The 16116-nt window shown below is 41.7% G+C and overlaps 1 protein-coding gene across 2 annotated transcripts in view; it reads left to right on the top strand.

The window, feature by feature from the left end:
- ABCC5 (ATP binding cassette subfamily C member 5) overlaps positions 1-16116 on the top strand; it is a 67625-nt gene that overhangs the window by 27048 nt on the left and 24461 nt on the right. The window contains exons 15-30 of one of the 2 annotated variants that reach the window (XM_058812213.1): positions 294-497; positions 1164-1307; positions 3021-3126; positions 3792-3976; positions 4999-5145; positions 5453-5582; positions 6115-6268; positions 6377-6505; positions 6856-7042; positions 7985-8074; positions 10310-10499; positions 11220-11379; positions 11793-11871; positions 12468-12581; positions 13621-13785; positions 14461-14544. In XM_058812213.1, the coding sequence (XP_058668196.1) occupies positions 294-497; positions 1164-1307; positions 3021-3126; positions 3792-3976; positions 4999-5145; positions 5453-5582; positions 6115-6268; positions 6377-6505; positions 6856-7042; positions 7985-8074; positions 10310-10499; positions 11220-11379; positions 11793-11871; positions 12468-12581; positions 13621-13785; positions 14461-14544 (2268 nt within the window). Of the gene's footprint in view, positions 1-293; positions 498-1163; positions 1308-3001; positions 3127-3791; positions 3977-4998; positions 5146-5452; positions 5583-6114; positions 6269-6376; positions 6506-6855; positions 7043-7984; positions 8075-10309; positions 10500-11219; positions 11380-11792; positions 11872-12467; positions 12582-13620; positions 13786-14460; positions 14545-16116 lie in introns of those variants that run through there. The other variant, XM_058812212.1, reaches the window with a different exon arrangement.

Below are 16116 nucleotides of genomic sequence, written 5' to 3'. Positions count from 1 at the left end.
CCTAATTGAACTTGATTTAAAATAGCTAAGAGAAGAAATGGCTATGTTAATTCATAAAAGGTAAAATAAGCAAAGAAAGTACTGCCACATTTCAAGCATATTAACCTTGAGTTTGAATGTGTAGCACATGTCACAAAGTGGACACTTAAACTTGAATATGTATATGTATTAATAGAAAATGTTATGGGGGAGTATATCTATATAAATATATAAAATGGAATATTATGGTCTGCTTTATTCTGCTCATCTATGTTGCATGGTGCTGAAGAAATGATGGGTGTGTCTCTGTGCAGATTGGTGAACGAGGGGCTAACCTGAGTGGGGGTCAGCGTCAGAGAATCAGTCTGGCTCGAGCCCTGTACAGTGACAGGGACATTTACATCCTCGATGACCCCCTTAGTGCCTTAGATGCTCACGTTGGAAATCACATTTTTAACAGTGCAATAAGGAAGCACCTGAAGTCAAAGACTGTCCTTTTCATCACACATCAGCTTCAGGTACTGAATCTCCCACACTTTCTTTCTTGGACTTACTTGAAATGGTTTGTTCATCAGTTGTCTTCATACTGGAAATCTCTGTGCCCTGACCCGTGACAGGACAACCCTGTCTGCCTATAGAATGTGTGGTTTACATTTATAAACTAGGTTTGCAAAGGTGCACTGAGCACAATTTGATTGATTGATACCAGTGCTGCTTGGTGTCTGATTGGGACTGGTAACCCTTGGCTAAAGAAAATTTACCAGGGAAATAAATACCTGGTAAAAAATACTTCTGCTAACTTGCTATAAAACTATTTCATCACAGCAGAAAAAAGTTATATTTGTTGTCAGTAAATCAGAATTGATGTACCTGAGACTTTTTTTGCCATTTTCTGTGCATGGAAATAATAGTGCTCAGTCTATCAGTATTTGCAGTGTTTAAGTATTCTGAGTCACGTCTTCCAGAAGAGATTGTTTTTGATAGGACACAAAAACTTTTGATTTGTGTAGTGTGAGTAATCGTGGTGCTCTAGTCAGAGGAGGACCTCTGAAACTCAGCTGTCTGTTGTGTGGGCATAGGTGTGCTGTGTGCCAGTGCCTACAGGCTGCTGAGAAGGGTTGTGTGGGAGTGTTTGGTTATTGAACATCGTGATAGAGACTTGTTCTTGCTGCCACTCTCTGCAGTATCTTGTTGACTGTGATGAAGTGATCTTCATGAAAGAAGGCTGCATTACTGAGCGAGGCAGTCATGAGGAGCTGATGAATTTAAATGGGGATTATGCAACTATTTTTAATAGCCTACAGCTGGGAGAAACACCACATATTGAGGTACTTGTTCATTTTAAAGTGTTCTGAATCTTGACTGTTCTGAGGTGAAATAAGTGATGTTGTTGGAAATGTGGAAAACGGCTTCACACATTTTCATGTGTTGATCTGACCAATAGATTTTCTATAGAATAATTTCTGCTTCATTAGCACTTTGTCACAGTTTGTTTTTAGGGAATGTGTGCTAGAGGACTCTCATTGTCTAGAGGACAATGAGCTCATGAGTTAATAATGAAAATATTGTAGTGTCTCCCCTGATGATGCTCAGAGCAGGAAGTTCTTCTCTTATTGTACACTCCACTCCTTAATTTACCTCTGAATTAGCACAGAGCTTCAACAACTTTGTCTGAAAAAATTCTTAGTGACTTGCTTCTATGTTTTCAATGGAGTGCGACTGAGACGCAGCAGGTGTGACACAACTTGTCAAAAGTTAGATGTGACAGTATTTTGGAGGCATAACTGAAAATGCTGTGTTTTGGGGGAGTTTAAGAAAAAGTGTTTTGCCTTGACACTAATTTTGTTATGAAAAAAGTCTGTAAATGCAAATTTGAATATGTGCTGTAGTATTTCAGTTGGTGCAAAAATTGTAAATCTAGAAAAAAACAAGAGACATTCAGTACAACAACATGTAAATTTTCAGCAATTTAATTTTTCCCACCCTTCTGCTCTTTGTTTCCTGACATTAATCTCTAGAGTGAGTATCTTGGCATTTTGATTTATAATAACTTGTCTAAATTTTGTGTGCATTTTGTCTTAGAAAGAAAAGATTAAAAGTACATCAACAGTTTATTTTTTAAGAGATGAGAAGCTCCTTACTCATGAGACATTTAAAACAAAACATTTCTGAGAAGGAAGCATTATAAGAATTACAGATATAGAACGAGTTTGGTGACACATTTGGAGATAATTGTGAAAGAAGCAAAAGGATATAATGCATTGCTCTGCATGTCCTTTGAGACATGAAGATAATAGTTCTGCCATTTTAAGACTAATAAAATGATAGTGAACAGGAGATACTCCAGTCTTCATGCTTGGCTGACCTTCAATGTCACTGTAAACATTAGCTCATGGAAAGATCATTAAATTGCATTCCCTGTGGGATAAGAATAAATGGATCATCAGTTGGGTTCTCTGTGGTTTGATCTCGTGTAAAGTGTGGGAAGGCAACCCTGAACATGGTGTGCAAGGGGTTTCATTCCATATAGGCTGACTCTGAACAGGCAGTAACTCCCAGTTTTGGAAAGATGGCTGGGTTTAAAACAGTGCTTGTGGGTCACTGTAGTGTTTGGATATTGGATTTCTGGGAGATCAAGTTAACCTGACTTTTCTCAAGAAAGCTCTCATGAAATGTCTCTAAGTGCTAGGGTGCTTGGCGAAAAAAGCCTCTTTAAAAAATGTGAGTTATTTTTACAAGGGATAGAGAGATTATATCTTTCTTGCAGTAGTGGGGATATCATTTCTCTACCATGTTTTCACTGATCCTGAAAATTGCCCTTGCACTCTACCTGTACAGGTTGGTAGTAGCTCAGATTAATAGAGGAGAATTTAGTCCACTAGAGTTGGCAATCATCTGTAATAACTATGAAGTTAATATCCTCCTTGATGTGAATGCTGAGCTATTGAAAGTCTTTATCCTTAGGTGGCAGATAAATAGAAGTTTGTGTTTAGAAAATGTCAAAACCAACTTCTCTGTTTAGTGTCATTGTTTCCCTGCAGATTAATATAAAGAAGAACACAAACAATTCATTGAAAAGGCCCCAGGATAAAAGTACCAAAACAGGGTCTGTGAAGAAGGAGAAGGTTGTAAAGAAGGAAGAAGAGGGTAACTATGTAATCAAATTTCTGGCTGTAATTATTTTGTACTCTAAGCTCAAAACATGTGCTTCAAAGTATATTGTTAATGTACCTCTCATGTTTTGGAAGCTGTCTCAATCCTAATCACTTAGTGTGGTTGATGGGAGACAGGCAGTGGGCAAAGAACATCCATTAATTCATTAAATATGGGTGCCTGTACAATGTTTTTAAGTTCAGTCAGATGCCATTAGCACAAAGGAGGTGGTGCTGCCTTGTCCCCCACACCACCTCTCCCTCCTGTCCTAAGAGGGCCATGTGCACAGCCTGGCACTCAGCCCTGGGCAGGACATGGCAGTTATGGATGAAGGGACAGTCTGACCTCTGTAGTTCTCTGTTTAATGTTAGCTTTGAACTTCAGGGTTTAAAAAGCAATAGTGAGGCTGATCCCAGCCTAATATTCAAGTCTGTGCTGATGAGGCTTTTTCAGCTGTACCATGACTTAAATGATTCTGCAGAAGAAATGTGACTTCTTGAAAAACTGTTTGAACCACTGAGTTCTAAGTGTGAAGTAAAGTGTGTGTTTCTGGAAGTACTGTGCACAGTTTGAAATATTAATTTTGTGAGTGTTCATAAATTTATAGGAGTTTCATGGAAGAGCTTTCCTCATTCCCTCTTCATCTTCTCTTGTCACAGGCCAGTTGGTGCAGTTGGAAGAGAAAGGCAAAGGCTCTGTCCCTTGGTCTGTTTATGGTGTCTACATTCAGGCAGCTGGAGGCCCCTTTGCATTCCTCATCATCATGGCACTGTTTGTGCTCAATGTGGGCAGCACAGCCTTCAGCAACTGGTGGCTGAGTTTCTGGATCAAGCAAGGCAGTGGAGTAAGTTCAAAAGCTTTCTACTCTTGTGTCTGATTGGCTGGGGGTGTTCGGCTAGACTAATTCCAAGCAGTCCTGTGAGACCAAATGGTGCTTTCTAATTTAAATAAGTTGTAAGGCTCCCCAGGAGGTGGTCTCACTAGAGAGTTCATCTCCAAGAATAAGAGAGCTCCAGTAATGAGAAAGATATAATAACTTATGTGGTTTAATGCTGCCCTCTTGTTCCTTTTCTGGGTTAGTCTAAGAAAAGGAAGTGAAAATAGGAAAGGGGCCAACAAGCTAACTTTAGTGTTTTTTGTTTAAATGTGATCTTATACCTAACAGGATAATTTTTGTTAAAATATGTAAAAATTGAGTCAGATGACTTGGAAATTGCTTTGGAGATTCTGATGACTTGGGGTGGTTTGGGCTTTTTCCCCACTCTCAGGGCTTTGCTTGCAAGTCTTGTTGCATTTAAAAATCCAAATATAACTGCAAGAGTTTTTTTGTGGGGGTACAGAGAACAAGGTACTAATCTCAGAGATTAAATAATGAAGTGCAGGTGGCCAACAATATTAGAATCAGCAATGAGGTCCTTAAACATACTTAAACAGCAAAAATACAAGAAAATGAGAATGTATAACAGTGTGACAGTAAAGAATTTATTGCATAGTGGCAGAAATAAGTGTTTGATAAAGATCTATCCAGCGTAAATATGTCTGTGTGGTGGCATCCAAGTATCTGACATTGTTCAGAAGAACACAAGAAATAAGCATGAAATGAAAGATTAGGAATCAAATGAAATAGGCATTGTGGTAGTATTTTGGAAGATATTGTAGGAAAAAGATCAAGGGCTACAGATCAACAAGTCAGGCATCTCTGCCAGGGAAAAGTTTCTGACATATTCAATGGTCACTGAAGTAGTTTAAAGAAGAAATATCAATACAGTGGGAGAAGACAAGGCAGTTAAATTGTACCACATGTAATGTACACATCATGCTTTATCCTTGTCTTAACCAACCTCTGAAACCCTGAATTTTCTGCAGAACACCACGGTGACTGTGGGAAATGAGACTGTCATAAGCAACAGTATGAAAGATAACCCTCACATGCATTACTATGCTGGCATCTATGCACTGTCTATGGCAGTTATGTTGATCCTGAAAGCTGTTCGTGGTGTGGTCTTTGTAAAGGTAGGTGCCAGTGCTGGTGTTTGTCTCCCCCCTACTCCTGCTTCTGCAAATTGCTGTCACTGTGGTTCTTTTGGTCATCTCCTGAGAGATTTTTGAACCAGAGTCAGTAATGGATTGTAATGTTTCCTTAGCCAGCTCTTGAGTTTCTGCTAAACTTCTGCCCAAATGAATAGCTTCCTCCATGGGCTGGAAGCACAGAGTGCAGTAAAAAACCTCTTATGGTTGGAGAGAGAAACAGAGTAGAATATTTGGGTGGCAGGAAGGCAAACACTGCTTTATAACCCTGCAATGTTTTCTGCATTGTCAGGGAACTCTCAGAGCATCCTCAAGGCTCCATGACGAGCTTTTCCGACGGATTCTGCGTAGCCCCATGAAGTTCTTTGACACGACACCCACTGGGAGGATCCTCAACAGGTTTTCCAAAGACATGGATGAAGGTATCTCTCACTGTGTGTCCTGTAAATCCCACATTCAGACCTCATAGTTAAGCCCTGAATACTCTCCAGTCTGTTGCTGTTGGGGTGATTGTACCCCGTGTTTGTTGCCAAATGTGCACGCACAATAAACAAAGCAGGAATTGGGATATACCTGGGTTATGATTGTAGAAGGCAGCTGATAGCTCAGGTCTGATCATTCACTTATGAAGAAGGAAATGTGCTCTGTTCTTGTACCTCCAGGCTGCACATGGGCTCTCAGCAGGTAATGCAGGAGCAACTGAAAACATTGGAGTGAAGCTGATGTACAGAAGTGATAATTAGGTCAGAGTTACATCAGTGCTATTTCTGCAAACAGGCATAATTAGACTGCCAGTAATCAGAAGGTGAAAACATCCCAATGAAAGTGTACATTTTTAATTTGAATAAACTAAGAAATCCCTGTGTTATTGAGATAGACTGGACTGAGTTGATTTCTATGGGTTGTTTTAGTTTTCTGTACTCAGGATCTTCCTCTCTTCCTTCCATTTCCCAGTTGACGTTCGTTTGCCATTTCAAGCGGAAATGTTCATCCAGAACGTCATCCTTGTGTTCTTCTGTGTGGGGGTGATTTCTGGGGTCTTCCCCTGGTTCCTGGTGGCAGTGGGGCCCCTCATTGTCCTGTTCACCGTTCTGCATGTTGTGTCTAGGTAAGTGCACCACACTTTGGCTGAAAAGGTACTTTCACCTTCAAGTACAATGCAGTGGTTGCCATATGGTGGTTCTGCATGAGACTCAAAGTGTTTCTTTCCTTCCAGAGTCTTTATTCGAGAGCTCAAGCGTCTGGACAACATCACACAGTCTCCATTCTTGTCTCACATTACATCTAGCATCCAGGGTCTCTCCACAATCCATGCCTACCACAAAGGACAGGAATTCCTGCACAGGTCAGTCTAGATATCCATCTGGGAATGGTAGAGCACAAAGCTGAATGCAACAGCTTCTGGCATTCAGAAGGATTTTATTACTGGAGTCTGATGGATCATTGGTTCTATGACTGAAAGTTGCTTTTCTGGGGAAAATAATTGGGAGAACAGAAGGAAGGGTAAGGGAAAACTGGGAAGAGCAGTGGTGGGGAAAGTTTGCAAGCCCTGCCATCATGTTTTGGTTTGAAATTTGGTCGTTGAGTAGTCTTCCCATCCTGAATCCTGGTACTGGAACAGGACTTTAAGTAGGTGTGATATTTGTAGACCACCAGGCTCATGGAGTCCACTAACATTTGCTGTGTTTGTTTCAGGTACCAGGAGCTGCTGGATGACAACCAGGCCCCGTTTTACCTGTTCAGCTGCGCCATGCGCTGGCTGGCTGTGCGCCTGGACATCATCAGCATTGCTCTGATCACAACCACTGGCCTTATGATTGTGCTGATGCATGGCCAGATCCCTCCTGCCTATGCTGGGCTGGCCATCTCCTATGCTGTGCAGGTGAGTGTGAGCACATACTGTAATACTTAATTTTTCTTTTAATGTAGACATTGCTAATGAGCAAACAGCATCCAGAGCTGGCTCAGAGGAGCTGCAGGGCTCTGAGCACTCTTGGAGCTGCTCTTTGGCCTCTTCTGCCTCCTTGTGGTGCTGAGGGGAAATTACAGAGCTTGGACGCCGCATACTTAAAGCAGTTGCTCTTGGGAAAAGTTTCTAAGCTGCTGGTTTCTCAAGGGATTCATAAATTATGGTGATTTTAAAATGAACTATTTAATTAACTTGCCTTGAAGACTTTAGTTATGGTGCCTGATGTCAAGAATATCAAATATCATAGAATTCTTTAGGTTGGAAAACAGCAATAAAGGTCATTGAGTCCAACTATTACCTCAGTAATGTCAAATCTGCCACTAAACCGTGTCCTCATCATCCACATCTACATAACTTTTAAATACTTCCAGAGATGGTGACTCCACCACTCCCCTGGGTAGTCTCAATTCTTGGCAACTCTTTTAGTAAAGAAATTTTCCTAACATCCAATGTAAACCTCCTCTGGCAAGACTTGTAGTTGTTTCCTCTCATCCTGTTGCTTGTTAAGTGGGAGAAGAGAGCAAACCCCACCTGGCTCCACCTTCCTTTCATGGAGTTGTAGAGAATGATAAGAGCCCCCTGAGCCTCCTCTTCTCCAGGCTGAGCCTCCCCACCTCCCTCAGCTGCTCCTCACAGGACTCCAGACCCTTCCCCAGCTCTGTTGCCGTTGTCTGGACATGTTCCAGCACCTCAATATCTGTGCTGTAGTGAGGGGCCCAAAACTGAGCACAGGGTTCAAGGTGTGACCTCACCAGTCCCAAGTACAGTCACTGCCCTGATCCTGGTGGTCACATTCATCTCTTAATTCAATAACAAGTCACAGCTCTAAAAATCTGTTTTCTTTCACCTCTTCAGCTAACAGGGTTATTCCAGTTTACAGTCAGACTGGCCTCAGAAACAGAAGCTCGTTTCACCTCAGTGGAGAGGATTGACCACTATATCAAGGTAGGACTGCATTCAGCTGCCTGTTGTGAAATTTTGTGTTGTTTGTTACAGTGCTGGCCTCAGCCATAGTCTGCCCTGGTACAGAGCGTACATTCCTGATCTTGGAAAGGCACTAAAGCCTGTGCTGTAACATTGCAAAGTGAGTTTGTTTTGTGAAGCACATGTATCAGCACTGAGGGGCTGAATGGGCCCAGAGCTGGTAGGTAACTAAACTTAGAAGCATTGCTGGTTTACATAAGCTATTGGAAGTTTGCTGACGCTCACAGTAAAGAGTGGAGTGTGTGAAAGGGGTAATTGGGGATTCAAAACATTATTTTACAGCGAAAGGATGGGGTTCTGGCATCCTCTATTCCAAACCTAATGTAATTCCTTCATTTGAACACAGATAACTGTTTGTTACTTCATCTACAAGTAATTCCACTTCAGCCTAATAAACCTACTTTTCCACAGCTGTCTTATGTAACATATTTCTGTATGCTTGAAAAGTCAAGGGAATGCTCTTACTGCAAACATGAGAAATGCGCTCAGCTGAACATGATAAATGTGCCAGGCTAAATACTTAGCAAGCTGCTCTGAATATCTGTAACCCTTTCTTTGTAACTGGGATTTGTGTGTGCAGAACTGGGCATGGGTCAGTGGGGAAAGCATATCCAGGAGAAAGCTTCCTACTGGGTCTGGTGTGTGAGGTGAAAGGCTTTTCTATTTAATGTTTCCTGTGACTCTGAGGGAGATACATTTATTTATTTATTTGGTAAATCTGGGGTATTTAGTAGTTGGTATTTGTAGCTTTTTTAAAAGTGGGTGGATTTAATCTACAGATTAAAAACCAGAGAAGACAAAAGCCCCAAACCTGTCCATTCCCCCAGTTAAATAAATCCTCTGCAGGCATCTAAGTAGAAAATTTCTGCATATGGAAGACTTAGTGACCACACAAATTGACAAGTGTGCTAAATATTGTGTCTCTCACTGGGCTGAGATGGGTTTATCAGTCAGGCCCTTAGTGGCAAAACCTACAGTTGTAGGCTGTTGCTTGGGGTTTTTTAAGTTATGTCTCTTTCTATATCACGATCAAAGAACAGTATCTGTGATTTAAAAAAAAAATTGATCTCTAGACACCCTTTTATGAAACTGTAAAACTAGTTTGAAGCTGAAATAAATGGGTGGGTGGCCAGTGAAACACCATTCAGGTCCTGGGTCTTACCAAGGCCCAGACTTGGCTTTTTCAGGGGGCTCAAGGTTGCTGTTTTGAGCACCAAGCTCAAAGAATAGGAGCACTATCATAGCAGATGGCTGTTTTTCCTCTGAAATCCCTGGTGTACAATTAATCTGCCTCTAACTAGATGCTGCAGATGCCCACAGCTGCCATCCCTGTGGGATCTCTCTATGGTCAGTGTAGGAAATGGATGTCTCTAGAGGGCAATTTATTATCTGTTCCAAGTATTTATATTAGAATGAGAAAAATCACACTCCAGAAATGCTGTTTTCTTGCATTACAGTATTTATATTTGTAGAGAGCATAAAGGAGTTGTCATGACCTGGTTCAGTTACATGAGGTGAATCCCATGATGGGATTGCTGCCATTCTTTGAGGGTGCTTGTGCCAAGTATGGGAAAGTGACCTTGACTTCACTGTAAACATGCTATAAAGCCTTGTGTTTGGCTTTCAGAGGTTCTGCTTTTCTGTTTCATCTGTGAACTGCTCAGTAAGGGGCGAAGTGAAATAGCAGAAGTGATCAGGCTGGAAGGGACTGACTCAGTGATTCAGTAGGACAGGGGAACATGAGGAGGAGAAGGAAGAGGGTGGCCTTTAATGTGTTGCTTGGACATTCTCTTCTGTGTCAGAATCAACAGTGGTGGCCCTGGTATGGCATAGCAGATGAGGCCTAGAAATGCACCAGATTTTGCATCAGCCTTTGGAGTGCCATGAAACTCAATAGGATTGTGCTGATGAATAATAGGCCTAAAATACATTTTGAATTCCATTGATGAAAACCACTGTTGTATAGAAGGACTGATGTCATTCCTGAGGCAACAGGAGGGGAATTAACAGTGTGGTCAGTGCAATACAGCAAACTTCTGGACCACTGGGCCCACATCCAGCCAAACAGCTCATCATGAAACTGCCATAAATGATCTGGGCTGAGTCTGCAGGGAAGAACTGCTGAAAGCTGCAGCTGATAATTTTCCTTTGGTGCTTTGTTTACTGGAAACTGAACTTCTGTATTTTTGTTAAAAGACACTTTCCCTGGAAGCTCCTGCTCGAATTAAGAACAAAACTCCTCCTCTGGACTGGCCACAGGAAGGTGAAGTTGTTTTTGAAAATGCAGAGATGCGGTACCGAGAGAACCTCCCTCTAGTACTCAAAAAAGTGTCCTTTACCATCAAACCCAAGGAAAAGATTGGCATTGTGGGGAGGACAGGCTCAGGTAAGGAAAAGCACTAAGCAGAGGTAAATTATTACTTTCACAGAATGGATTGGGGCAGTCATATTGGCTCTCCTGTGTTTAAGTTGGTTTCACAGGAGGGGCTGAGCACTCTATCAGTGGAGGTTTCTGTTCATGTCTGTACATAAGCAAGATCCCTGTTAACAGTAGTGAAAACAAGTTTCCATTTAAAGCACAGGGATATCCTATTATGCTTGAGCCAGTATGTTGACTGTATTTAACTCCCCAAACCACTGACCAGCACAGATTGGTGCTTACACTGTGCTTACTGCAGCTTCTCTGACTCTCTTGAAAGATTCTGTACTGATGCTGCAGGCAGGTTTGGCTCTGAGCCATCTCAGAATTCTGTAATGAGAATAATCCAAACCCCTGTTTGTGAGATGACTTAAATCAACCTCAAAATGAGTTTCTAAATAAGTAATTTATATTGCTGTATCGGGTTTTCATAGCAGGATTTTGGCAGTGGGGTTGGGACAGCACTCCAGGCATGGCTTTATAGAGGAGAGATTAGGAGCTGCCCCCACAATTGCTCAGAAGTTTAAATGCTGAACCTCAAAACTTACCAGACCATTGCTTGCCAGGACTTTTTTTGTATTTTAAAACTTTTCTTAGATGTGGACAGCTTTTAAAATGCTTTCTCATCTGAAAAACCATTATGATTCTGTAGAAACAGCAGTCATGTTTTTCCTTTCTCATTTTTAGGGAAGTCTTCCCTTGGAATGGCACTCTTTCGTCTTGTTGAACTGTCTGGAGGCTGCATTAAGATTGATGGAGTGAAAATAAATGACATTGGCTTGGCAGATCTTCGGAGCAAACTCTCCATAATCCCTCAGGAACCTGTGCTCTTCAGTGGCACTGTGAGGTTAGTGAGGCCATAAGAAGGCAAGAAGGGACTGAGCAGTCTTTCTGCTTGTACCTGAAATGCAGTAGGTGCCTGGTGAGGTGGTAGCTCTCAGACATCCTAACTTCTGTTCTAGTTTTCAAACAAAAACCACAGGTGAATGATTTTAGCTAGCCCAGTGCAGCACTGGGTGTGATCACACTGTATGGAAGTCTTGCTTCCCTTTATATGTGGTTGATATCTTTGTCTTCTATCTCTACTCTTGTTTTTTAGCTTTTCTAACCTCAGTGTGCTGGGAATATCTGATTTCCCTGGCAATGAAACTGTTAGAGGAAGGCCAGATGGGAATCACCTGTCCGGATAAATCAGCACACTGTTGGTTTGCCATTCATTGCCGAGTTAAAATTCTCCTTGTTTTCTGCTTCCCCTTCCAGATCAAACTTGGATCCTTTCAATCAGTACAGTGAGGAACAAATCTGGGCTGCTTTGGAAAGGACTCACATGAAGGAGTGTGTAAGTATTATGTGCCCTGGGAGATGGATGTTTGCATTTGACTTCCAAAGCAACATCATCTGTTAGTGGCTGCTTTAGAGGTCTTTATCTGAGCTTTCTCTCTACATTTCTCCCCTTGTTCTCTATGCTTTACTTGACCTTTTTTTTTTCCTTTTTCCCATGATTTTATTAGACTGCTACCTTTGGTTTTTTAGGGACATGCCATATTCTGGGTTTTTTTTAGGATATAGAATAGCAGAGTGCTGTTTCATCACAGAGATTCTTAGGGTGTCAAAACATGTCAGGTGATATTTTTCTGTATGTGCCTGAGGTGTGCATTCTACATTTCCATTTATGACTCTACATGTCACATGTGCAAATTTATACTGAACTTAAAACCTGCCCTTTCAAGGCCCTATGCAGTAAGTCTTGCTGCCATGACATTTCCAGTTCTTTTTCATGTAAGTCTGGTGGGCAGGTATAGCTATGGAACATAGGCTGCAGAAATTCCTGCAGGTTCACTCTTCTCCTGGTGACAAAGATTGTCAGGAGATCCGTTTGTGTTTATATGATTATGTGCAGTGCTCTAAAATTTTTGCCTCTTCTTTTCCACACAGGTTGCACAGCTGCCTATGAAGCTTGATTCAGAAGTGATGGAAAATGGGGAGAACTTTTCTGTTGGAGAGAGACAGTTACTGTGTATAGCCAGAGCTCTGCTGCGTCGTTGCAAGGTGAGCACGGCAGGAGAGAAATAGAGATACCAGAATGCTAGGGTGGAACAAACCTTTTTTTGTGCTGGATTCTTTGTCTGTCAGAGGAATCACACCAGTGATTATTGCAACCCAGAGAGGTGTAAGGTTAAAACAAACAGGAAGGTGTCTGTAGCCAGCTCCTGCCATGTCCTGCCATTGGAAAGGCATTGCTTGTAAGTGCTAACAGTAGTGTGTCAGACAATCATTTCTTCAGTGTCCCGTTACTGGGGAGCATCAGTTTCTTCCTTTCTTCCACCTTTTTGTGAACATGAGTCAAGTGTTTTTCTTCTACATGGTGCTCCACTAAAATGTGGTCTCCAAGTGAAGTTTGGGACCATGCTATGCCAGCCAAGTGAAAGATTTTGCAGGAATGAAAAGCAAGCAATTACAGTGAAAAAGGACTTTTGGATTGAGAGTGATAAGGATTCTGGTTTTAACAATGTTTTTTCTGAAATGTAACATAATATTTTAGAGATTACTCTGCATCTGTTTTTAAAATCAGACTACTCAGCAGAAGTCACTGTTGTCTCTGCAGTACCTGCACAAAGCATGTCCAGTTCAGCTTTGACAAGAAATCAGTCCAAATCAGTTTATGTCTAAGGGGAAGACTTTTTACCCAGTGTAAGAAAGCTATTAAGCCTAGTCAGTATTGACTCATTCCAGGAGGAATGGCACCACCAGGGATGTGTCAAATCAATTTACTGGTAAAAATTCTGTTGGAGATTCATCTGTGGAATATAAAATTGAGAGTAGTGGAAACTTGAGGCCCAGGTTATAACCCACATGTAGCCCTAGGATGTGACAATAAAATGTCATCCATAGGCTTTGTTGAAGGCAGTTACATAGAGGAAACTGAAAGGGTACTAGTAAAACTTGTGTTTGTGCCCTCAACTCTGTAAGGACTGCCAGTTGTGACAACATTTGGCTGTGGCCATTCTGCCCACCTTGTATGTATTTTTATATTCAGAGAGGGAAGGTGTGACCATGGGTAACAGCCAGAATTCTGTGCTGCTTTCAGGTACTGATCCTGGATGAAGCAACAGCTGCTATGGACACAGAGACAGACTTGCTGATCCAGGAGACCATCAGAGAGGCGTTTGCAGACTGCACTATGCTAACCATCGCTCATCGCCTGCACACGGTGCTGGGCTGTGACCGGATCATGGTGCTAACACAGGGACAGGTGAGCAGGGAGGTGTCTGCTGGTGCCATGTGTGCAGGCTGAACTGAGGGAACAGCTGCACTGCAGGGCAGAAAATCATCTGTTCATTCATATCCTTGGTAATAATAGTCCAGTAGAACCAGTTGCTGCCTAGGACAAGATCAAAGATGGCAAAATTATTTTTTCACACTAAGAAAGTACAGTAAAATAACAGTCTCTTTAAAAATCTCTTTGAGGCTTCCTTTGTAGGTTAATTCTGAGATGGATAATAACATAAACATCTCTGCTGGGTCTCAGTGGCAGTTTCCCATTACTTTCATAAAGCCCTGTGCCATCAAGCACACCTATGGCAGATACTTCACCTATTTTTCAGGCTTCCATTTGGGAGTCATAGATAGTTAAATGGAAGAACATTGGGCAAGGCTCTTAAAGGTAGAGAAGGCAAAAGCCCATGGCATCTGCCTCTGTCAGAACCACCAGAGGTTGCTTCCTGTTGGGCTAATTTCATTTTTGAGCCAGTTGGAAGCATTCCAGGTTACAATATCCTTAAATACAGTTACTTCACTGCCTGGTGTCTCACCTAAAGATGAATGCTGTGTTTTCCACTCTTTACCATCATATCACAAGTCCAAGGGGTGGAAGTCAGTTCTCTGCTGAGTTTTACTGACATGCTTTACCTGCCTTGTTTGGTTTCAGGTAGTGGAATTCGACACCCCGACTGCCCTTCTGGCCAACGAGAACTCGCGCTTCTATGCTATGTTTGCTGCTGCGGAGAACAAGGTTGCTGTCAAGGGCTGAAATTCAGGGCAAAGTCACTTTAATTTTGGAGAGCTACACTCCCTGCCTGTGGCAGGCCAGCTCTTCCTCCTCCTTGCAGATTATTGTCCTTTCATCTTTTAATTTTTAGCACAATGTGTCAAGCCAGAGAGTTTTTAGAACCATGTCAGAAGAACTCATGTTTTTATTATATATTTATTCCATACTACTAATTTTTTCTTATTAAATGCACTCTACAAATGGCTCAGGGAGCCATAGTTATAAATGTATCAGAGGCCTATAATGAAGCTTTATACATGTAGCTATATCTATACATAATTCTGTATATAGCCTATATTTACAGTGGAAATGTAAGCTGTTTATTTTATATTACAATAAGCACTGTATTAATAACAGTGCATATTCTTTTCTATCATTTTTGTACAGTTTATGGTACCAGAGATCTGGCTTTATCGGGCTGTATCAGACAAGGTTTTGTCTTGTACAGTTCGTATTTTCCTAGTGCTGGATTTTCTGCGTGTCTGAGTGGAAGTGAAGCTTTGCAATAGTGTCCTTTATTGTCACATCTTTGTCTAGCGCAGCAGAGAGGAGCTCTGTGGTGTAACTATTGCATTGTAATTTATCAGAGCTAGCTGGGCCATCGCTGATGTTCACCACGGCAGTGGCTGCTGCTTCCCATGATGCTTTTCCAAAGCAGGGTTTTTAGTGATCTGAATGGAGAACCACTCCTGGGTCACATTAAGGCCTTGTATTTTCTCAGTGTCCTGACACAGTATTTCTTACTGTATCAGCAGAGTTTATTTTAATGCAAGCAAGCCCAAGCTCTTCCTGCTTCGCTGATCTAACACAACCAAAATTGTACTGTTTGTGGAATGATCTGTAACAAATTAATCATAAGGTTCAAATTGTACCCTGTATGCTGGCAGGAAAGCCTTTTCAGAGTTGCTTCAGCTGACTGACTCTTTATCTTGAAGCTGCTAACACTCCTCAGAGGTTTAGGTTGGCTTTCACTGGCATGGGTAACACTAACTCTTTGTTCTGCTCACTTAAACTAAGATTAATCAACATGGATATTTCCTGTTTCTTTCTAGCACACTTGTTAAGGAAGCAGTCCTCGACCCCACATCTTCTGGAACCTTAGAGGGGTTCCTGTTGATCAGGATGTAACACTGGTGTAGGACATGGTTTTCTTACTGTAAATGACCTACCTCAGGTTACTGGGTCCTGCGTAGTGCGTTGCCATGATCACTGTACACCATCCCTGTTTTGGGGACCTGTGGCCCGGGGGACACAGTTGTTCCTGTGATAGCTGTGACTTATTGAATGGTCAGCGTTGCATGTCTTTGTCAACTTGGACATTTTGTAGCCTTAGCATGTTTGCAAAATGTCTCATTGAGGCAGAAATCTGAGAAGTAAATAAAACTATTTTGGGTTTTGTAAATTTTATTGGCTTAAGTGGTTTGTTTTGGGCACATAAAGAACTTTACACCTTTTTGAGACTTGGGGAACAGGTTTGCAGGCTTTTGTGTTTTTTTTTTTTTTCCTCTTGTCATGCATCACGGTCTGATCTTTCTT

The sequence above is a fragment of the Ammospiza caudacuta genome, chromosome 11 (assembly GCF_027887145.1).
Source record: "Ammospiza caudacuta isolate bAmmCau1 chromosome 11, bAmmCau1.pri, whole genome shotgun sequence".
In the NCBI taxonomy this organism is placed as follows: Eukaryota; Metazoa; Chordata; class Aves; order Passeriformes; family Passerellidae; genus Ammospiza; species Ammospiza caudacuta.
The sequence above is the reverse complement of the archived record's forward strand: the minus strand, read 5'-3'. Positions and strand labels throughout refer to the sequence as shown.